This window comes from Thermobia domestica, chromosome 4 (assembly GCF_964235325.1).
Source record: "Thermobia domestica chromosome 4, izTheDome1.hap1.1, whole genome shotgun sequence".
Lineage (NCBI taxonomy): Eukaryota > Metazoa > Arthropoda > Insecta > Zygentoma > Lepismatidae > Thermobia > Thermobia domestica.
In genome coordinates this window covers 236,336,570-236,360,963 of record NC_137457.1, presented here as the reverse complement: position 1 = coordinate 236,360,963, position 24,394 = coordinate 236,336,570, and the positions used below count along the sequence as shown (strand labels likewise).

Sequence of the window (24,394 nt, the reverse complement as noted above, 5' to 3'; positions counted from 1 at the left end):
CTCTTACACGTAATGTCTCCGCCTTTTTAATAGAAATTATGAAAAGTGAAAAAAAGCGCCCACTTCACAGGTATGTAGCTCTGATGGGGGACGTCAAAAATTAGGAGTTACTGATTTGACTATAAGTACCTTTATTATTAACACAATGTTATTCCTTCAAATAAGCATAGGCAGAAGTACGGATAACCGAGAGTTTACATCAATAGGCAGTAAGAGGTGAATAACTCACAGAGAGGTTACAAAACATACAAGAACAATGCTGGGTTACGTACCATTCAAACAGTGTTTTCCATAAAATGTGTGGATTTGCATCACACAACCAGTGACAGTGAGGAGTGATAGTGTGATACCGACCAGTCGCTGTTATAAGCTCAGTGGGTGTAAGCTTCCTTAAAATGTTCTTGAAAGGCACCTATGTCATATCGTTTCTCGAAAGTTTAAATGTAGTTCGTGGTCGTAGTGATTCACGTCACCATGTTTGATGCTGACATCTTCAATTCCAAGACACCACACAGAGAAAAATCCGTTTTCCGGACTGCGGTATATTGTACAAATATACGTTATCATCTTGCTTACTATAGAAATCAGTACGGAGCATACGTTATCCGTATGCTACATAGACATTGCCCTTAGATGTTACATCATGCCGTTGGAGGATGTCTGACATTTAACAGTTTTCCGTATATCACATGCATATACTTAGGTTACCTTCGTCAGCTATATGTTATATACGTCCATTTGTATGCGAGATCCTGACCGCCTACATTGCTTCATACGGAAAGTACGTATAGATGAAACACTTATACAGAAAGTATTATAAATCACGCGTTTTCAGTTATACGTTTGCTGTACGTTAAGTCCAAAAACTACAGGAATTACGTAAGTAACCTATCTTTTTAAGTATGCCACCTATATTTTTTTTTCAGTGCAGTTTTCGTCGTAAATACACCAACTGTGTCACCTGTTTGGAGGCATAGGAAAGATGATTTCACACATTTACTTTCCGAATATCAGTTGAAATTGAAGTGCGAAAGCATCTACCATTTGTGTCACTAAGAGGTACATATTTATGATGTGAGTATAGTTTAGGAACAGCTAAACAAGTAGCAGATCTCTCGCGCAGTTCAACTTCACGGCTGACTACTTCTTCATTCCTGGCATAAATGTACTGTATACCAGAAATGTTTTTCACACAATAATCATACATATCTCCTGAGGATCATTGCTTACATACATATGTGATCATTGCTTATGGTCTGTAAACTCCTTTTCGTTACTATCCGCTTTCTTGTCCCTCCTATCCTATCACAAGCATTTTCCCCCATGACAAGACACAAAGAAGTGCCACTAGCTTCAAGACTAAAATCGTCTTCGTGATTACACAAATTTATGATGTTTTTCCTATTCTTATAATGACTTGCAGCCCCATCCGTGAAGTATATGATGTGTGTCACTGAAAGGACATATGCCTTAAAATCTTCAATCAGATGACGTTAGAAGTTGTGTATTGTTGTGGAGGTAGGCTCTAAATCTTAATACAAAGATTTCTAGCTTTTACTTCACCTGCATCACTTAGTTTATAATAGTAAACAAATGAGTGAAGCTTTGCCTGTTTTTACACCCAATGAAAAGTTTGAATTTCGTCTTGAAGGACGAATGAGAACTTTTTTTTTTTTAAAAAAAATCAGCTAAAACAATGCATTCTGCAAAAAAGAAAAAAAACTAGATTGTATTTTGGACACATAGTGGTGTATCTTGAGATGTCTGAGTTTTGCTGCAAGGTCCTCAAGAAAGACTTCTCTTGGTTTCACTAGGGAGAAACGATCTCTCTCAGCACGATCTGTTGTTACTCACTTCTTGTAAATAACATTGTGAAGAATGTCGTCGGTAAGTTCTTCGTGCAACAGAAGTTGAAGTAGATTTTCAGAATCTGGCACTGCATGCAGTTTTCCATTACATCGTGAATTGTTGAGATCGCATATCAACATTTCAAGCAAATCTTTATAGTCTACATTTAACTTAGCATCGTCTATAATTAAGTTCACATTCTGGTGATATACGCATACACAACCAGAATGTGGTCCTGTTGTACCAACAAATAACGCCACTTAGGTATAAGTTCACAAAATTTCGATCGCCTAACCTTACAATCTGGGTTTGTCTGCTGAAATTGTAAGTACAACTCGTTTAAGCTACCAAGTAGTAACTGTAACTGCTTTTGCTTCTGAACTTTAACATCAATAATTCGCACAGATGCATGGGTTTTTCTGCCAGTAAGAATCCTACTGTTTTCTTCATTTGCATAAAAATCTACAACCTTCTTCACAGTATCTTCATCAATAGTTTTACCACTTCTACTGTTATATACATTTGGCAGTATTGCTTGCGTTTTCATTAGTTCCCCAACCAGTTTAACTAAACGTTCTGAAACATTAATTCAGAATTTATCATTTGTCCTGGCCACGATTCGGGTAGTAAGCTTATTACTTTCATTTGTTGCTCTTTCGCAACAACAGTACATACTTCATTTTCTTGAGCCAACGGCACAGAATGCATATTTTCTGCCATGATTAATCAGCAACAAAACTGTGTCAAAGGTAACTTTAAGCCCTGTAGTCAAATGTTTTAACTTTTTGCTAATTCCTCTTGGTCTCCTTTTAACACTAACTAACTCTATGCCTATGGAAACCGGAGGTTCAATGTCGCGTTCACAAAAGCACTCCACTGACTTCTATCCTCAGCCAACTGGATCGTTTCCACTTTGTATTCCTATTTCTGCGAGATCTATCTTAATATTGTCCTCCCATCTGCTCCTAGGTCTTCCTAATGGCATTGGTCTTCCAGTTAAGATTTTGAAAGCGTTCCTACTTTCTTCCATTCTGGCTACATGACCTGCCCACCTGAGCCTCCTAGACTTGATGGCCCTAACAATGCTTGGTAAACCGTATAAATTATGTAGTTCCACGTTATGAAGTTTCCCCCATTCCCGTTCCTCTTAGTTCCGAATATTCGTCTCAGGATCTTGTTCTCAAACACTTTCAGTCTACGTTCTTCCCTCAAAGTAAACGACCATGTTCCGCAACCATGCGAAACAACAGGCATATATTTACAATACCACTGCTTATTCGCATTATCAGAAGATTCTTTTTGCCGTCATGCATCTTCATTCTGGCCCATGCACATACTTATGACATTCTTCGCCAATGAATTTACCAACATCACATTTCATTGTATCACTCCAGTAATGATACACAGATATGCATGAACACAATCGTCTCCTTGCCCTGTACGCATCTAACTGGGGCAATGGTGATGAATTTCCATCTGCTGCATCTCTGAACGCGACTCTACATGTTCAAACAAGCAGCCTGTTGACTGTGTGTTCGTGTACATTTGTTCTGTTTGCTTCCTAATTGGATAAAACCTGTTATTGTACGTTTTGCTTAACCCCTCTGTGAGTTATTCATCCACTGCCTCTTGATGTACGATGTCAATACAATAAACTCTCGGTTATCCGTACTTCTGCCTATGCTTATTTGTAACTATAACTTTGTGTTAATAATGAAGGTACTTATAGTCAAATCAGAAACTCCTAATTTTTGGTATATAATATCATTACAGACCTGTTATGGGGAGGAATTGTATATTTTTATCAGGTTCCCTACCAGAGGTATATTCTGTGAACTACGTATTTTTTACTTTCCTGAAGTTTTAATAAATTCTAAAAAAAAAAAGTCTAATATTTGAAACTTTGTGAATGAGCACTCCTATATTAAACCTCTTTATCCAGAAAATCTCACCTTCCTGATCAATTGCCTTCTTGCAAAAATCGTCTGCTCAACTCGGAACTTTTAACCTCTATGACCTACTTTTTCAAACTTACTTTTCACTCTGCTATACTTCATGGGCAAAAATGGCTAACATTTAGCCTTGTAGTTTACAATTTGCTGACCATTTTGGTTTCTGTTCCACATCGATAGAACAACTATCAGTTCAAATATTTCAGATTCGGTAACCCCTTACAACACTACCAAATGGTGCATCTTAAAAAACAAATATGTCTGCCGCTCGAAACCTAAAGTCACTAAACTTAAAATAATGTTGTTTTGAACTAACGACATGGTAAGATAACTGCACATCAAAAATCAGATTTTTTAAAAATTGTTAGGAAACGATTTTCCTGGACCACCTGACATGGATTTACTCTTAACAGTTATCATTATTTGTTTAATTGTAACAGACCATGCTTTGCGCCACTTCATCTTCCAAAGCTTCGGGTCTGCACTTTTTCCCCCGAAGATACTGTGGTTGAAGAAACATTTCTACACATGCTTACTACGTGACTTATGACAAATCTTGAAAAAGATAGTGTAATTTAATTTATTAATTGGATGGAGCTCCTTGCTACTTCCACTGCAATAACTTAAGAAAATAAGTTAGGAAATAACTTAAGAGCCTGACTTACTAAAAATAACACAAAATACACCATTTTTATTTTTCTTGTTTTTTATAAGTGAAAGGATATAATGAAATGAAATTTACCACAATCATAGATAATGTTATTCTACAGCAGAAAATATGAAACTGAAGAATTTTCAGTGTTGTCATCCATAGAAATTACAGTGCTGCCAGAATAATCTCCCAAAATCTAAGTTAAGGCAGCAACTAGAAAAACGCACTCAACTCCATTTGATTACTTATCATATTGTCTAGGTATCTTCTGAACTACATTTCAAATAATCTTTGTATTTAGTTTATAATAAACAAAATAGTTTTAACACACAGTTATTAAAATTAAATAATAATGTTATTTAAAAATTCGTTCACACGATACCAAAACAATATGATACGTAATCAAATGCAGTTAAGTTCGTTCCTCTGGTCGCTGCCGTAACTTAGATTTTTGGGGCAGTTGTTATTCTGGCAACACTGTAATTTCTATGGATGGCAAAGATGAAAATTCTTCAGCGTCATATTTTCTGTTGTAGAATAACATTATGTATGATTGTGCTAAGTTGCATTTCATCTCCTTTCACTTATGAAAAACAAGGGCAAGAAAAATGGTAACTTTGTATTATATTTAGAAAGTCAGGCTCTTAATGAGAGATCAAGGTTCCCACATATTTAGCGAGCACGAATTCCCTGACTTTTTCAGATTTCCCAGGTCATGATTTACAAATTTTCATGTCTTTACATAATGTAAAAAAAACACAACTATTGTATAACCAGGGAGTTCCCCATCTAAGCAGACACGCAAACACACACACACACACACACACACGCACACATGTATATATATATATATATCAATCTAACAATATAACCGGGTAAGACAAAAAGAGAAATGAGTTCTGAGAATCAAAAAACTGTATTTAATAATAAAAACTTGGAAAAGTCAGGGAACATTATTATTTTATTTCACGAAATACTGATTATTCCAGGACTTCTTACGAGTAAGCTGAATTCCGTGATTTTCCAATTTATAAATTTAGAAAATATCGAAAAAAAATGTAGAATTTTCGATAAATGCAAAGTTTTTTTTTATATAGCTGTATTTATTTGTTTATTTGTATGAATATCTTACCTTTTTACCTGAGCAGGATCTCTTATTTAAAGCAAACGTAGATTTATTATCCTTTCTAATTGTTCTTGTTATGATATACGGGGCTCGACTCGGGTTGTTCAGTTCTATTTCAATCGTAGCCTTATCGCATCCACTTCGAATAAATTCGCAAACCTTAAAAAGATAATAAAACATATCGTTCTATATAAGCATATTTCTTATTTATCTACAAAATATGTTTTCAATCTATTTGTACACTTAAAATTCCATATAAATTATTCCAGCACAATTTTAGGATCAACCGATATGTACTGAGCTTCCTCATGATTATATGGTTAGCGTACGCGTCTTAGAGGCGCGAAAACCAGGTTCAATTCTCCGTGGGAGCTCATATGGGTGGGATCCTACGTTAACCTCTAGGCTCATGTCTCATATAATCTCGCTGCTGAAAGGAAATTATTTCAAACTTTTCAAGGTATTAAAGCCTCATCCAATTTAACCCAACTGATATGTAGGAAAAATGCAGTTCATTTTGTATGTGCTGAACTTCGCCATCGAGGTTTATTCTCTTACATGAGGCGCCTTACATTTTCTTAAGTGTTTAGTTTTGAACTGGACACCAGATATTTAAAAAAGGTGTCTCGTGTACGATTATATATTAAAATCTACAGCTAAAAACTTTTTTGTTTGTTTTTTCTCTCATGCGCTTCTTAACATTGAATTTCATTGAAATGCAATGTATGAAGAGTATTGTGCTTATTAATTAATACAACTACATATTGACTCTTCATTATCACTAGAGAATATTCTTTTTTATTTTCTTCTTTCTGGAACTGCTAGTGCTTTGAACATGCTAAAACTAGCTCATGTTGTGTTCTTAGCTCCAGTTATTAATGACTTTTCCAGAACATATTTTCAATTTGATTAATGCTTTATGGACGAAAGCTAGGAATTGTATGGTCACAATTTTAGTTGAACTCTGTGAGGATTAACTATGCAATGCTTTGAGCTAAAATTCATAGAATGTGTGAAAACCAAACCAAAACTGCTTATTGCTGCTCATGCAATCAAGAAATATAATTTCAAATTTAAAACATAAACTTGCTTTTAAGTATAAGCATTAGTAATTCTAATTGTCCGCAGTTTATTGGCTTTGCACGCAATTAAATATAAAATTCTACAAACGTCTGAAAATTTTTAATCTTTTAGTATTACTGTTATGAATTTAGGTTTACTTCTTCCCTATCTTTTACTGTAAAGAGATTTGCTAAATTATTTTAGGGTAGCTCTGGCAACTAGAGATGCAGGGGTTCGGAAGAAAACGGCTTTTTTTTTTTTTTTTTTTTAAAAAAAAAAGCTCTGTTTTATCTGCTTCGCTTTTTTGCTTCGGAAATTTTGCGTTTTTATTTTTTTCTTCTGTTATAAATTGATAAAGCAAACTTTGTTTCGCTTCTCTACAACACAAAATCTCATTTAATTAGTGGTTAATGATGATAATCCATATTATAAAATTGAAAGTGACTCTTAATCTCTTGAACCACCCGACCGATCTCAATCAAATTTTCAATATTCATGAAGTTCGGGCCCGGGAGTGTTTGTATCATTTCACTTTGACACAAGGGTTGGGGGAGGACGAGAATTATAAAAAAAAATAATAATAATAAATAAAAGTTAATAACTCTTGAAACAAACGACCATTCTCAATCAAATTTTCAACTTAGATGCTGTTTGGACCTGGAATGTTTCTTATTTTACTTTGTATATCTTCACAAAAATTAATAATATATATATTATATATATAAATATAAGTGACTATGTTCCTGAGTTAATAACTCTTGAACCAACAGGTAGATCTCAATCAAATATGGACATAGGATAGATGAGGTTCGAACCTGAGACGTTTTTCATCGTTTCACTTCGCGGTAGATCTTAGGGGGGAGGGAATGAGGGGAAATATATGAAAATGAATAAAACTTAATAACTCTTGAACCAACCGACCGATCTCGATCAAATTTTCAATATAGATAAGGTTAGAGCCTGGGATGTTTTTGTCATTTCACTTGGACGGTGCAACGTGGGGGGAGGGGGATATTTTCACTTTGACATTAGAACCTGGGAGAGGGGGAGGGGAGGGAAGGGAAGATTTATATATAAAAATAAATAAAACTTCATTCTTGAACCATCCAACCGATCTCAATCAAATTTTCAACATAGATGACGTTCAGGCCTGGGGTAATTTTTATCATTTAACTTTGACGAAGCAACGTAGGAGAAGAGTACGGGGAGATATATATGTAAAAAATAAAAATGAAAGTGACTGTCTTTATAACTTCATCATACTTTAACCACTTGACCGATCTCTATCAAATTTTCAATATAGATGAGGTTCGGGCCTGAGATGTCGTTTGTCATTTCACTTTTACGGTTAAACTTAGGGGACGGTAAGGGAGGAGGAAGATACATAAAAATAAATGAAACTTAACTCTTGAACCACCGGACAGATCTCGATCAAACTTTCAACGTTGATGAAGTTAGAATCTGAGATGTTTTTTGTCATATCAATGTGACGCTTAACTTACGGGAGGGGGAGGGGGACAGACATTTCAAAATGATCGAAAATGACAAACACTAGTACCGAATCCATATTTTTCGGGGTTGCTCAGATGAACAGTGACACTTCTGATGCTGTTTAAATCCGAATTCAGCCTCGCAACTTGGGGGAGGGGGAGATATGTAAAATGATCGAAAATGACCGATATCAATGTCGAATTTATAATTATCGGGGTCGCTGAGAGAAACAATGACATTTCCGAAGCCGTGCCTGCAACATGGAGGAGGGAGGGGGAGGTATATAAAAAATATCGAAAATGATCGACATTAGTGCCAAATCCACAGTCTCCAGGGTCGCTGTGATGAACAGTGACATTTCCAATGCCGTTTAAATCTAAATTCAGCCACGCAACATGGGGAGAAGAAGGGGAGAGAAATGTAAAAGTCATCGAAAATGACTGATATCAGAGAGCGCTTTAGTAGTAGTAAAAAGTGACAGACTAATGGAACAAATTACTATTTTTTTTAAAATTTAACCCAGCGAAGCCGGTAATTGATGCTAGTACAGTAAAAGCTCTTTATTCGCGGGGTATATGTTCCATAAATATGGCGCGAATACAGAAACCGTGAATACGGAATGGTAATTTATATGAGATTGTAGGGGATACGTTGCTAAGTGACAAACTAAAAAAAAAAAAACAAGTACATATATAAAAAAATCAATTTACTGTAATTGAAGTTTTTGACTATATTGATTAATTATTATCTTCAGGCTTAGGCAATGGTTTGAAGAATTTTGTAACTTTTTCTTGCTTGGCAGTTTTTAAAGCTCCTTCAATTCAGACTGATATTCAGCAGTGGCATTACCAATTTGCCTCTTAAAAATAAGACTTCGTTCCATAGACAGATCAATTTTCATAAAGAAATCACAAAGCTCATTTGCCATTCTTAAACCTTCACTAAGATTATTCAAATTAAATGTTACGTTTCCAGTGCTTGTGAAGCCTCTTCTTAAATGGGCTGTGAATTTAACATTTCCTCCAAGTCAGTTTCAGTCAAATCTTCATCTTCAAGCAATTCCTGAATGTCACTTGACTCTATCTGTTCGAACCCATCTCGTCCTATTCCATTCGCAATTTCGGCTATGTTTACAGTAAAAGTTTGAATTTGCACACATTCTTCGTCATTTTCCGCAATCAGAGCAGGCCACAGTTTTTTCCAGCATGGCTTCCATGTATGTGGCTTCAGTTCTTCCAATGATTATTTTATGTTTACGATGCATTTTGCTATGTCAAATTTTTTCCAGCATTCCATAACATTCATATCAGGATTACATTCCATATTATCCAATACGATTTTGAAGGTTCGTCTAATGTAATAGAGCTTAAAGGCCTAAATTATTCCTTGGCCCATAGGTTGAATCAAAGCCGTCGTGTTGGGAGGTAAAAATGTCACTTTATATTAGGATGCATAGTTTCAAGTTCGCGAGGATGACCTGGTGCATTGTCTAAAACTAGAACTGCTTTAAAGTCTAAATTCTGTTTTTTAAAATAAGTTTCAACTTCAGAAACAAAACAATTCCGGAATCAGTCACAAAAAATAGCGCTTGTAACCCACGCTTTCTTATTAGCACTGGCAGGTCGTCCTTGTTTTGATTTTTTAAAGCCCGAGGATTTAACGATCTGTAAAGCATCAGTGGTTTAATGACACAATCTCCAGATGCATTAGAACATAGCAGCAGTGTAACTCTATCCTTTGCTGCCTTAAACCAAGGAGCAGACGTTTCGCTTTTAGAAATGAATGTTTTGTTTGGCATTCTCTTCCAAAACAGTGCAGTTTCGTCTGCATTAAATACTTGCTCAGGTTTGTATCCTCCATCAGCTACTAAGTTTGCAAATTCTTCTGGATATCGTTCAGCTGCAGCAGTGTCTGCAGATGCAGCTTCTCCAACGATTTTAATGTTACGCAATGATTGTCTCACCTTAAATTTATTGAACCAACCTTCCGATGCTTGAAATCCTCATCTGTACATTCACCACTACAACTACCATCAGGTTCTTTAAAATGAGCGTAAAGACGCTTTGCCTTCTCCCGGACCATTGAACCACTCAGGGGCACCCTTTTTTGGTTGCGGTCTTCGATCCATAATGACAACGCCACTTCCATTATTTCTATTGCTGGATCACGAACAATTTTCGCTGACAGTGAAGTTGAAGCTACATACGACCTTATTTTACCTTCGGATTTTTTTATTGATCGTACAGTTGATTCGCTGACATTGAATGAACATGATATGGATACAAACGACTCTCCAAGGCGTAAACGATCAAGCATTTCTATTTTCGCTTTAAGCTGTAACACAGATCTTTTTCGTGTCGAAACTCGTTTCTCATTTTTTAGTTGACATTACTGTATAAATTATGAAGACAGCGGTAGAGACGTGTTAGTCGATCACAATTTTTGTAACGAATGGAAAGACGAAACAATAAAACATGCAAAGCGGCTCTTACCAAAGGACGAAACGTCTAATAATATGGCGGCATTTAAAAATATACTTTATTCATTGAGTAATAAAGTTGCTTTCATTCTGTTTGTTTACATTCTCAAAAACATCGATCGCGGCGAAGGCGGCTTATGTCAAAGTCCGAACCAATACAGCGGCGATATCATTTAACAACATACTTTAGGCAAAGTTGTAATAAGGTTTATTTTACATTTTATTAGTCTATTTGACGGCGTTTACAAAGGATATTGGGTTGGATACCTATTGTAATCATTTTTATTATTATGTATGTACGTAGTGATTAGATTCGCGAATAAAGAAATCTTTAGCCGCGAATATAGGAATTGGGTCGCATTGTTTTAATGCTCGAATAGTGAAAACGTGAATGAAGGAAGCGCGAATAAGGAACTTTTACTGTAATACTATAAAACCTCGAAAACAAACCATGAACTTCGAGAAGATATTTCAAACAATTTTAATACTTAACATACTTACATTATGAATCCCAAAGGATTAACCAATGCAAATAATAAGAATGTTGTAAGCTCTTATATACAAAAGTACGTACTTTAAAAAATACACAAATAACTAGCAAAATTTTATGTAATATTTTTACTTCAAAATTTTCCACGCCCTCTTTTTGGAATAAAATAAAATTAAAATAAAGTATAAGAGAAATACTTATATTCATATGATACGATTAAAGGCTGCACATCAAGAGCTTTGTTTCAGGCAGTTCTGCATATTCTTGAGGTTTTACAGTTAAGTTTTACATAACCACGATAACGGTTTACTCAGTCCTCAAGGTTTCTGAATTTTTAACGAGTGGAATTCAACATATCATTACGGAACTCTCTCTCTCTCTCTCTTTAAAAAACACGAAATACATTTAAGTCAAATCAAGCTCAACTCCACACCAAACATGAGTGAGTGGTTAGCTTTTGAGCTTCTATCTGGAAGTCCGGCATTCAACCCCACATTCGACCACTGACAAAAAGTTTTTCTTAATTCCATCTGTGAATGTAGAAATAGTGCGTGTACTGTGAGTCTTGGACGACTTCCTTTCTTGTTGTTTTTAAATCGTTTTTATTACTAATTACCAGCAATGACGGATTTGCAAAGGGGGTTAGGGGGAAGGTCGGGTGTCTTTCGGACTGAAACCTGTTCCCCGAAATTACTAAAACAAACGAAATGTTAGTTATGCCTTTACTCAAAAATTCCAAGCTCCTCTCAAATAAAAATTAGAAATTTTTAGAAAAACTAAAAATTAATACGAAAATCCTCTCTCAAACTACTTTTCTAAATCCGCCACTGATTATCAGTATAAAATGATATTCTAGGTTGTATCCGCATAATTATTGCTGAATATATAAACGAAAGAAAATATTTCTTATGCCTATACTCAAACTTCAAGCTCGTCCCAAATGAAAACTGGGTATTATTTTAGAAAAAACAAATATTTTTCAGAGAAACCCCGCTCTCAAAATACTTTTCTAAATCCACTACTGATTATTTGTATAAAATGGTATTCAAGGTTGTATCCAGAAGAATATTGCAAAAGCATTGCATAGCTACAGTATAACAGAAATGTGGAAGTAAGTTTTGACGGATATATTGAACAAGAAAATTAGGAAAACCAAAAATAGATCAAAAGATTGCGATCTTGGCCAATAATTAGTTTTTGGATCAAGGGCCGATAAAATTTTTGAACGGCCACTATATCGAGTTTTTTTTTTTTTTTTTTTTTTTTTTTTTTTTACGGAATAAGCACATCATACTGATTTAACTGATAGTCTGGGTTTGGCTACTTTATATGTAGTTCTCCAGATATAAGGCCTACAAGATTTTTTTTGTTGTTGAAATACATTGGATCTTTTGGGCCAATTGGACCCAGGGCCACAAAAGTTTGGAACGGGTCTTAAATCGAGTTTTCGTATTTTCTACGGGATAAGCACATCCCGCACTGAGTTTGGGTCTGGCTACATCAGATATAAGGCTGACAAGAACATTTTTGATTGAAATATATTGGATCTTTTGATCCAAAAACATAAGTTTAACTTGTGTGCTAGAAGCTAGAGTACTAAACTCTAAGAAATGAAATACGGATGAGCAAAAATTAAATGATCTAGGGAAGAAAAACATGTTGAAAACTGAAAAGTTAAAATAAAATTAAATAGTCACAAAAAATCCCCTCAAATACTACATACTTTATGTATGCTTTAATTCATAAAACATGTTTTCCATCCATCATGATGTTGAATTCCAGAGCGAAATATGTCAACTACGTCATGAAATCTTGTTTAACTATTAAGTATTCTATAAGAACGCTATTTAGATAGAAAAATCATGAAAATGAAAAAAGTCAAAATTTCCAAAATTCCCGTTTTTTTCCCCAAAGCCGGCTTTTCATGTCAAAAAAAAACATCGATTAAAAAAAGCCAGCTTTTTTTCCATCTCTACTGGCAACTCCATATTTAGATGGGTCAGTGATATAATTTAAAAGCTCTTCTCTCATCTTTTCAAAAATAATTAATTCAGCAAAATGAACCATCTATTAGGTTCGCTAAAAGTCCTGCTAGAAACTGTTGTCAAGAGAATAGTAATAACATGATGTAACTCACAACTTCGAAAGTTCGAAATAGTTTCCATCAGCAGCAATAATCTGTCTCCAGTCCTAAAATTGCCCATGGGATTACATGGTGGAATAATTTAGTAGAACGTCAATTAAGGATGTCGTTCAGTTAAAGCTGTCGTTTCCGAAAATCGTTATTAACGAAACGAAGAAATGGTAATCCGACGGTTACGTTAGAGGAAGATGCGGAATACGTTATCGTTACCAACCAAGACGCATGACAGTGTCACGAATAAATTTACCAATATGAAACTTCAAGTTGTATTCTCAAGCAGAATAAAATCTCTGCGATGCAAAACAGTTGATTCCAAGTTTTTTAATTCCTCATGTAGGCCTACATTACAACTCCTGCAAGAACTCCTGAAGATTGTAGTAATGCCTGATTAGTAAGTAGCAGTTCCGAAATCCAAAGCAGCCCAGCAAACAGAGTATAATCTTAGGCTTTTCGCACTGGGATCCCAGCCCGGATGGACCCCAGTCAGTACGCTATCATCAGTGCAAAATCACCCCAGCTGAGTTGTACCAAATCCAACAGATGCATGCCGAGTTGAGCCGTGTTTGGCCAGATACATGTATTGCATATTTGCCATATGTGCCGGAACTTTCACAGCAATGCGTCCATGAAACTGCGAATTCAAACGCGAACCACGTTCTCCACTGTCTCCAAAAATGTGCGTGTGCGAATTACACCGTGTCATTTTAAAAGTTAAGCTTGAAAGCTCGTAGTTTAAGCTTTCAATAGAGCAATAACAATATATTAACAGCTGTCGTGCAAATTTATAAAAGCTTGACAAATTAAAGACAAGTTTTTTTTTCCTTTCCTTCAAATTATTCCTATGTCCTGTTATCTTCCTAGCACGTGTCCAATTAATTGCATACAAACTGATAACATGCATATAAACTGATGTTCATAAAAAAAAAAAGGTTATTCATCCAGAAAGCACGCAACAAACTGTGCTTTTCTTCCCTGAAACTATTTCCTCGTAATTACGCTTGAAAATTCGTATTTTAAACTTTTCAGAGGGCGATAACAATATATTAACAGTTGTCACTTAAGTAGAAGCAATTAATTTCCGTGCAGTTTTAAGATAAGTTGTCATATTAGAAAAAATATATACATTTTACTTCATATATACATTTTATTTATTTTTTTTCTTTTCAACGATTCCCTGAAACTGTACTACTATTTTTTCTGAAATACACAGTGTCCAGAGAGTCGCCCAACCCGAAATTTCGAGCATCACAATTTTCGAACCCAAAGTGAGAATGAAGTGAAACGACCACCCAGAGAACGTCTGTCTGTGTAAACGTTTTTGAGATACAAATAATGGGGACGAAGTTCGATATTCTTCCTTACGAATGCCAGAAACATACGAAGCATGTGATTTTTTTGTTTGTTTTAAACGAAACGTGAAAAATTACCAACTGGAGACAAAAGTAGCATTTTCTGCGAACAAATGGGTGTGTTAATGAGTAAGCTGGGTGGGAATGAATCGTTTTGAAACAAGAACAACACATTGGCACGAAATGCAGACTGTGATAATAGGGTGCCATACAAGAACCTGTTTTCCGTCATTATGGTACAATGCAGCAGCACTGACAGTATCAGACACTTTCAAAAATGTGATTGACCTCCAACGTAATAATTGACGAAACGTAATAATTTACCTACTCCTGGCAATGACCTTCTCAGTGATTTCCAACTTCCTTGTTTGTTGATCCAGTCTATCCATAGGATAGAAGGTACTTAAGAAACAGGACGATATACAACAAAAATAAAATTAACTCTTGTGCAATGGTTTTAAAATTGACAAAACATTACAAAATGAAGATATTTCAGAATATCAATCACTTCAGGACCCTAACTACTAAAATATATATTGTTTTGGACCAAATATTTCTGAACTGGTTAAGATGAAACAAAAATATTTAGCGATAAGCAGGTCGAATTGAATCTTCAACTTTCCATACCTTACTTTCATCAACTGTAGGGGCTCAACATAGTTTTGAATAGGGAACTCGTTTAAGGACATGCACTCACGCTTCAGGTGGTCTTTTGGCCTGTATTGTTTAGAAATTTATCTTCTAATAGAGAGGTGATATATCTATCAAATTTCATTTCATCTTTGAAATATCTTTTCACTGCACCTGAAAAGCCATGTAAAATACATTCTTAAACCTCCTATACTCTGACTACGGTGGGTCTTAGTATAGGTTTCGCTTTATGTTGTACTAACGCAATGAAATACTATAGTGAGGCGAGTGTGAATGAAAATGAGTAGCATGAAGAATACAATAAGGAGCGACACAAGACGTACGATTTCTTTGCATCCATGGACATTCATAAAGGTACGTAAATAAATTCATCATCTTATATTTATGAAAGTATTTGAATAACTTATAGTAACATCGATCTTGGTTACTATTTAAAATGGACAGCATTAGTTGCTATTTAAAATGGATGGACTGTTGTAGCAGGTAGTTCCTTAAAATCCTTAGTAAAGGTGTCAAAATAAAATGAAGTAATAAATAAACAAATCAGCTCACAATTAAAAAAAAGTTACATGTTTATGATATCGAAATCACATTGCTCCACATTACCATAGAAGATCTTCCAATCATCTTCGGTTTGCCTCCAAGTCCCAAACATATCGCATTTACTATTGTCGATTTTCCAGCTCCATTAGGTCCAACTATAATATTTAAATTCTGGCCAGGTTCTATAGTTGCTTCTGAATATGTGCTGAAAACAAAACGAAAAACCTCAATGATAATGTACCCGAAAATTTCAGTATCAACTAGCAAATATCTTTTACAGGATTTATGCGACGGTAATGCTCAGACGGAAATCCACACGAAAAATTCCTTGTGCCACCTTCTTGCTAAGCGGCTAAATTGCATAGTCCTCGGTTCGATTCGCAGTGGGAACTAATGTATTTTGATTGAGCGTTAAGGTGTAGATATTACGTCCGCGCAAAAGTTGAAGAAATCAACCTTAGTAATCAGTGAAATGAAAAATAAATAAATAAGTTACGAAGATATAGAAGATACATTATTAAAAGGATGTTGGTATAACTGAAATGTGCTACTGATATGTGTTACTTTCGAAGGGGAAAACCTCAAAATAACTATATGAGCTTAGTCAGTAGTCTATGCTAAAGCTACATATTTTTCTCGTCTCTCAATCAGGGATTGGATTCCAATGGTGAAAGAAGTCTGGAGTCTGTGAAGGGGAACAAGTCGTACACCACACGTTGCACCTTCCGGCAGTCAGAAAAAAAAATTAACTGCCAATATGTGACAGAAATACCCAAAAAAAATCTGGTCATCCGGGGGAGCGTTGACAGGAGAATGCGGGAAGAAAAAATGAGTTTTATACTGCAGAGTATGGACAGTCTGCATCGTTCCTTGGGGGCGTATATTGAAGTGCATATGCAAGGTCCATTGAAGTAAACACTAGAATACGTATGTCATTTGACCATCACTGTTGGTTGTTTGCGGGTAGGTACTGTGATTATGCTATTGGATTATCCTTAAAAATCGTACATTTGGGGCGCTTTTTTCTTTTTTAATCAACCATAACATTACTACTATACTATGCTCCTAATAGCGAAGTCTAAACCTTTAAATAGTAGGCATGATGTTTAAATTTATTTAAAAGTACAAGCTTCAATTACTGATCTTATAATGAGTCTGGATTCATGCTGTGTTAATTGTCTGTGAATTGCTCTATGGACAGAGGCATGATTGGCAATAGACAGATTTCTTATGAGCACATATCTGATACTTATAGTTAAATTCAAATATGCGAAATAATACTTTTGTTCAGACCGTAGAAGACATAATCTTAACACAAATATTTAAAACGATTCGCGTTTGTAAGTTCAGTTTCGCATCACGAAGTGAAATGAAGAAGACATCCGATGTAGATTTCAGTGCAACCACTAACTACGTGGAAGAAACTGACAGTTCTGTAAAATCAATTGTGCTGAGTGAGGTTGTAATGTAAATGCCCATGCACATGACGTAGACTTCGAAATCTAAGCTCACGATCTGTTAGGAATTTTGTCATACGATCAAATTTGTTAGAGTGTTCTTTTATACAATGGGCCGTCTTGATCACGCAAAGCGAATTCACAGACGGGATTACATAATTCTTTACATTTTATGACTTTTGTTAACGTAAATATGTTGATAAATCTCTTCTACATTTTCATTGCCTTTTATGAGCGACAATACTGAAATATAAAAAATTAAATGCAATCATGGATGAAAGTTTACTAGAAGATAAACATGTACATAAACAAATATCTATGTAAAAATTAAAATGATTAATCAAGATTAACAGACGTTAATAAAAAATAAACAATAACCAAATACTGCAATAATGTGAATATGAAAAAATGAAACTTGTGAATCATTGAATTCGGTTCAGATACAGATGCAGTCGTTATTATTATATATATATATATATATATATATATATATATATATATATATATATATATATATAGGGCCAGATCCAGGATTTTCTGAGGGGGGTGCACCAAATAACAGCCAGTACATTTGAATTAAATTTGCGTTTTTTAAATGCCTTTAGGCATCTGTGGTGTGAATGAGGAGTTGATCTGGAAATGCTAAGTATCTGCTGTCGACGAATATTTTTCCTTCAACCTTCAGAAAATTGACTGAAACTTTTGATTTTGTATATCTCATTGCTAGCTTCTCACTTTAGGTAGTGTAAATTTACAACGAAGGGGGCTGTACGTGCACCTTTGCAGCCCCCTAAATCCGGCCTAGTATTATATATATAGGATGGTAAGAAATATTTGAACAAACTTCGGAAGCTGATTCACGGCACTGAAACCAGCACAAAAGTCCTTTGGAACTTTGGTCTGTGAGGGATAGTTTTGGCGATATAAGGTACCGAAAGCGTGAGAAAATGAACTTCATGCAATATTCATACAGTACCCTTATGTAAATCATGTTAGTCTCATTTATACATATCATTATTTTTATCTAATTTGCGTATTAAATATGGTGTTGCCGTATAATCATTTTTATTGAGTGTTAGGTAATAAGGAAAGGATTAATTGTGGAAGTAATAGTGTAGAGTTAATTTCAATTTTATGTGTATTATTATTATTATTATTATTATTATTATTATTATTATTATTATTATTATTATTATTATTATTATTATTATGTGAGTTTTATATCATTGTTATATGTGAAGGATCGAAATAAGCAAGGATTTTAATTAATATTGATCTCAAATGATAATTAACTGCAAGGCGAAGCGCTGCATAAATCCCATATACAAAACGTAGGAAGTTGTAACTTAGCTCACATGAAACCCAGCACAGAAAAAAAAAGAGGAGAAAAGTTTGAAGACAAGATTCATTGTCTGCAAGCAGAGAACACCCATGAGTTTGAAGCAACTGGTACATCGTTGCTAACTCTATTGCTCATAGAGTAGGCTGAAATTCAAGTATCTATTGCATATAAAAGATATCGACGACAATGTTACTACAGTCGGATACGGTGACAGCTGGAGACAACGAGCCGAGAACAGCCATTGTTAAAAACGCTTGCTGGAGTTGAGAGGTATATGCGAAATTTTCATATGCAAAGAAGTGTTAACTTTTGTCTATCTGACCAGTTTTCACACCTTTTTCCTGGGAAGCATCATCTCTAACGAAATTTCCGCCTGCTCAAGACAGGGCAAACAGTTTGAAGCTCCCCTCACCTCACCGGAACAAAATCAAGGAAACGAGCATTCCCTGTCGAAGCCTTCGCCCCCTATAAATAATTTTACTTCCACAAGTAATTCTTTAAGTGTTGTTTAAATTTTCTTGAAGTTTCGATATCGTTGTATGTAGGATAAGTTAGACGCTTTATAATATGATTTAGTAAACGAATAAAAAAAGGCTTATTTCGGTTGAGGACGGCAAGTCCAACAGTTTAAATGTAAGTGGGATGCATAATAAATGTAAGAGCGACAATGTTGTTGTTGGTGAAGCAGACGTCCTGGGTAGAAAAACAGCACCCACGTCTAACAAAATGATGAATTATAGTGTTTATTTAATATGAACGCATGTCATATGTTTATATCCGGTGTATTAATGTATGTATATATTTATTTTAATGTCTTGTGTGGTGACGAACATTTCAATCACCAAAAACAATGAAAATAAGTGAAAATCTCAGTTATAGGAACCCCTCATGCAGGTGAACCGACTAAGAGTCATTCCGCTAGGCGGCAGCCTAGAAAGTGAGTGAACGGAAGAGGTTAACTAAAGTGCAATGCATGCACATTTTGTTTAAAAACTAATTTATACATTTAATTGTGATATTCTACTGAAGTGACATATACTGAACGAAAGCTTGACATTTCCAGTAGATAGTGCAAGCGTCGGTTTTTAAATAGTGTTTACCAATTTCAAATAATTAACATGAGAACATGACAAAGTGTGAATTGAGGTCAGAAGGGACAATGACTTGTGGAGGAAACTCTCTGGTACCGCACTTCACCCCCCATAAGATTTGCAGTAGGTAGAAAGCGAGCCCAGACTTTTGACAAGAAGAGGGGTGTGTTAGAAGATAATAGGGCGGAAGAACGAGGATAATTGGTGGCTTGTCATCGGAAGAGGAAGTACTCTCTACGCGCTCCTCGAGACTTTTGGTATCTAGACTTCCGTAAAGAAACATTAGTTTTTACGGGCGTGTAGCATATTTTGTATGCATCTGCGACTCTCATGAAAAACTTTAAAATTTGGTGCATTTTCGCTTGCATTAGTGATTTGTGCTAGCGACAATGATATAGACAATGCTAAAGACATGAAATACTTGTCGTGTTTAAGAATGTTCAGTGTTTGAACAATATAAACTTTCGTCGTTAATCCTGTAAAAGTAACCATAGCAACTGTGTACGTAGGTACAGAACTATGAATTTCGTTACGGTTTGAAATGAGCAGGAAAGTACGAGCTATTATTGTGAACGCTATTTTAAATTCAGTGTCATCTTCCCTTTGCTGTTAGAGTGATCAAATTAGATAGTCTCAACATAGCCACTTAACAGGCTGGATCTCGCTACTTTCGGCGAAACGAGCGGTGTCCAGAACTGACTTCACCGCGGGCACCAGTCACTGAGAATTGTCAATTGTTCCCTGAGCTGAAAAGTTGTAGGCGAAGCAGGAGTGCAGTAGAAAATGTATTGTTCCATTGGGAAGAGGAACAAGGCCATCGTTGGACCGACGTCCTACTAAATGAGAAGATAGTGGGGCCAACATTAGAAGAAGACATGGGACCCATAGGAAACACCCAGGACTAGGATCAAGATATGCATCATAATGTGCACGGACTCTCTTTATAAAAATAAATTAGGCCTAAAAGTAATGCGAACATTTCGGTGAAGCAATCTGAAAATTCTGAATTTTGAAGTAATGTTTTTTCTTTTGTCGTTGTAAATTCAGTATATAGTGATATATAACACGTGTGAGAAAACGCATTAAAATTTGTTCATCCAATGAATCTGTGCTCATCATTCTCCACAGCAAGTCCATTAAGGTATGTAAAAAGTGTGTCATTATTATGTATTCTTTTCAGCTGTCCTGGGGTTGACCGAGTCCGGTACAACGGTTGACCAACAACCATATGTTGTTGCGTGAGTGGGAGAGAGTATTGTCTCTTTATACCTGGAGTAAAACACGTACACTTTAAAATTAGAGTCTCTTCTTTGCTGGAAATTCTTATATAAATTCAATTCACTTTGTTCAGCATAATCGATTTATCAGTTAAAATTAAATTTTTGCTCTACTGACATTTAAATCAGCTCTACCGACTTTGGTAGTAAATTTGCATATAATTAAGATAATTTTCTTTGCATTCAGTAATAACATTCATTAACATATTTAAATTTATTTAAATTTTCACTTTAATTACATATTCATATTTCACACCTTGGATCCCTCCATTTACATTCAGAGGGCTGTAATTCAAAAACAAGGCAACGAAGAGAGTGCGGTTTACAACATGTCACTCGAAGTCATATCTGCTCGATTTAAAAATGTATGTGTCAAACCTCCGCAAGATGTGTGCGAGGGATTCCCCAAAAGCAATGTACGGATTACCTATAATCTGACAAGTAAACCGTACATTCCTTTGGGGAATCGCTCGCACACATCTTGCGGAGGTTTGAAACATAGATTTTTAAATCGAGCAGGTATGACTTCGAGTGACATGTTCTAAACCGCATTCTCTACGTTGCCTTGTTTTTGAATTACAGCCCTCTGAAGTTCATTTTCTCACGCTTTCGGTACCTTATATCGCCAAAACTATCCCTCACAGACCAAAGTTCAAAAGGACTTTTCTGCTGGTTTCAGTGCCGGAAATCAGCAACCGAAGTTTGTTTAAATAGTTTCTTATCATCCTGTATAAACGCAGTGTATCGTACACATAACACACAAACGACATGTAACATATAGAACGGTTTAAAACATTATTTTAAATATATATATTTCAAAATCGTATAATAACTTATTTGTTAACTTTTGCTCTTTACTTACAACCGACCTTTTCATTTATTTTATTCTGGTTAAGACAACACTGTGCTGGGAACAGAATATTTCAGTATAGACCAGTAATTCTCAATTTATTTCATGGGTCGCGGTGGCTCAGTGGTAGAGCGTTCACGTGTGGTGCATGGGGTCCTTGTTCGATCTCAGCTCGCGACAAGTGAACTTTGTGGTGGACGAACTGTGTGGGTTTTCTCGGGGGTTTCCCGTTTCCTCCCAATTTCTTGGTTCCATCATTTCATTCATTTCTCAACTTCACCGTCTCCTTCAGCATAGCCGGCATAAGCGTGGGACGTAAAACTCAAATATTTCATTTAACTTTCAATATATTTAATATCACGACCTGCTTTTATTACTCACTCCCCCTTGCCAGTGACTCTAATAAGTAATATATGTTCTTGGTTGTAATAAGCTTTTAAGGTAGATATTAAAATCTACCTGCTATAGAGATTCTACTCCTGCACTTATTTAACGTAATTATGAATGACTGATTATGACATTCAGAGCCTGACTTGTTAATCTTTCGCATGATGCAGTGTACACAGTATAATGTTAATATCTTAAATTTATGAGCAGAGAGGAGGAAATTAGCCCTCCTGTTCCCCAGTTCGATCAACGCCCTTTTCTAGCGGTTCTCCTGTGAAACTCTGACCCACGCTCTTTCGCGTGGTTTCTCTTTCATTTATTTCGGATTCTTGACTACGGAGATACTATGTTTGCTTAGCAAAAATGAACCATTTGAAATTGGATTCCTTGTGCTCTGAACGCCCCATATTTAGAAATACTGTATTTCAAAATAAAACTAAGTTGGAGCAAAATTTATCCTGCAACACAAGTTTGTTTGAAACACATAAAATTAGTTTGTTTCTTTTGATTCATTACAGTTTTGCATAAGTAGCAAGGCTATATCAGGGTGTTTACTAAAATTCCAGAATGAAATTTTGTGACTTTTTCTTGACCTTTTCTTTACCAAACCATAAAATTTCATACCATTCAAAAACTAATAAGAGTACCGGTACCTATTTTCTTCAGTACTTATCTTCATCTTATCTCTATTTTCAATGGCTGTTCCTTGGAGTGATAAAAGGTTGGCATCTTCTCATAATTGAATAAACTGGTTAGATGCGTAGGAGGTTTCATCCATGCGATGCGATTGGCATCGCCACTGCTGAATGATGCCAGCTGAAGGACAGTCTCAAGAGCGAATTTCAATGTGAATTAGATCGAATTTTCATGCATGCTATAGAAACGTGCTTTTCTTGCGATTTGGTAGCATCTAAAGCCAACAATAGACATTTTCGGTGGTGAATTTTGACGTTTTATTCCAATCTCAATAAAAAAATTCCACTCTGTACTTATATTAATACAGATAAAAAAATCGTGACCCTTAAGCTAAATTTCTTGACTTTCATAATCGTTTTCTGATTTCCTTACTTTTTCAAGACTTTCGTGACTTTTGTGACCTATAGACACCCAGTATATGAGACAGGGCTTATTGTTTAAATGGGATCCGAACTAACTTTGAAATTTTACATCGGATTACAGTCAAAATCTACACAGCAAATCCCGGACGTCTCGTGTCACTACCTTCAAAATTTAATGTTAAAAGACCGAAAATTACGCCCTGTAGCGTGGTACACTCCGCATCAAAAAGTTGCGACAGTTAACGCCCTGCACTTAGGCCACCCAATATACACCTTATCCCATAATCATGTCAGGTAAAGAGAACTCCTCTCTCTCCTACTTTCTTCTTTCCTACACTAAAATTAGCTAACATCATGAGCGCAATTCTTATTTCAAACTACACATGTAATAGTTTCGATAAAATGAAATAACAAAACCGAGACGAAACAACATGCATAATTTGATGTAGAGAGAAACTGAAACATACACAAAGAAAAATTGAAACCAATGAGTCTATTACACAGAGATTCATAAATGAGGCAGAGAGAGAGAAGAGGAGAGAAGAAGAAAACGAAAGGGGAGAACAGATAAAACTGTGAAATTCAAACGTAGTAAGAAAAGAACCTAACATTATAACGTTCCGTTTCCAGAAATCCAACAGTAATATAGAAATAACGTTTGTTTTTACATATTTTTCAGAACTATTCGAATATATAGAGGATGTTTTACACATTCATTATGTCACTTCTATAATGGATAGCATACTCAATTTCAAGTAGAACTGTAGATCTCCGAGACACATCTGGGATAATGTCAAAAGTTTAACACATATGCTTTGTTTCCGCGTGGTTCGGTTACAAATTCGGTAGTGTTCATTGGACGTACAGTTGGAAAATACATTCTAATAAAGCCAGGAGATAGCATTGGTCAAATCCTTCATTTCAGACTTCTAATGCAAATTGAACAAAAAAGCAAAAAAGAAAGAAACGCAGCAAAAAGGAAAGAGAAAGAAAGAGAAAATTGGATAGTTCTATTTTACTATTAAATTTCTATCCGAAATACCCTATATTAAAAGTCCAAACTATATCGTAATGAAAAGTTACAAATGTTGGGAAGGAAAAGCTTATATTCCTCATAGATGTAGCATGTTTCAAATTTCAACGTGG

At 35.4% G+C, this 24,394-nt stretch overlaps 1 protein-coding gene across 1 annotated transcript in view; it reads right to left on the bottom strand.

The window, feature by feature from the left end:
• Positions 1–24,394, bottom strand: part of LOC145683063 (uncharacterized) — a 334,454-nt gene that overhangs the window by 267,465 nt on the left and 42,595 nt on the right. The window contains exons 3-4 of the mRNA XM_081754422.1: positions 15,850–15,991; positions 5,585–5,737 (exon numbers count right to left, since the gene is read on the bottom strand). Coding sequence (XP_081610548.1) covers positions 5,585–5,737; positions 15,850–15,991 — 295 coding nt within the window. The remainder of the gene's footprint in view (positions 1–5,584; positions 5,738–15,849; positions 15,992–24,394) is intronic.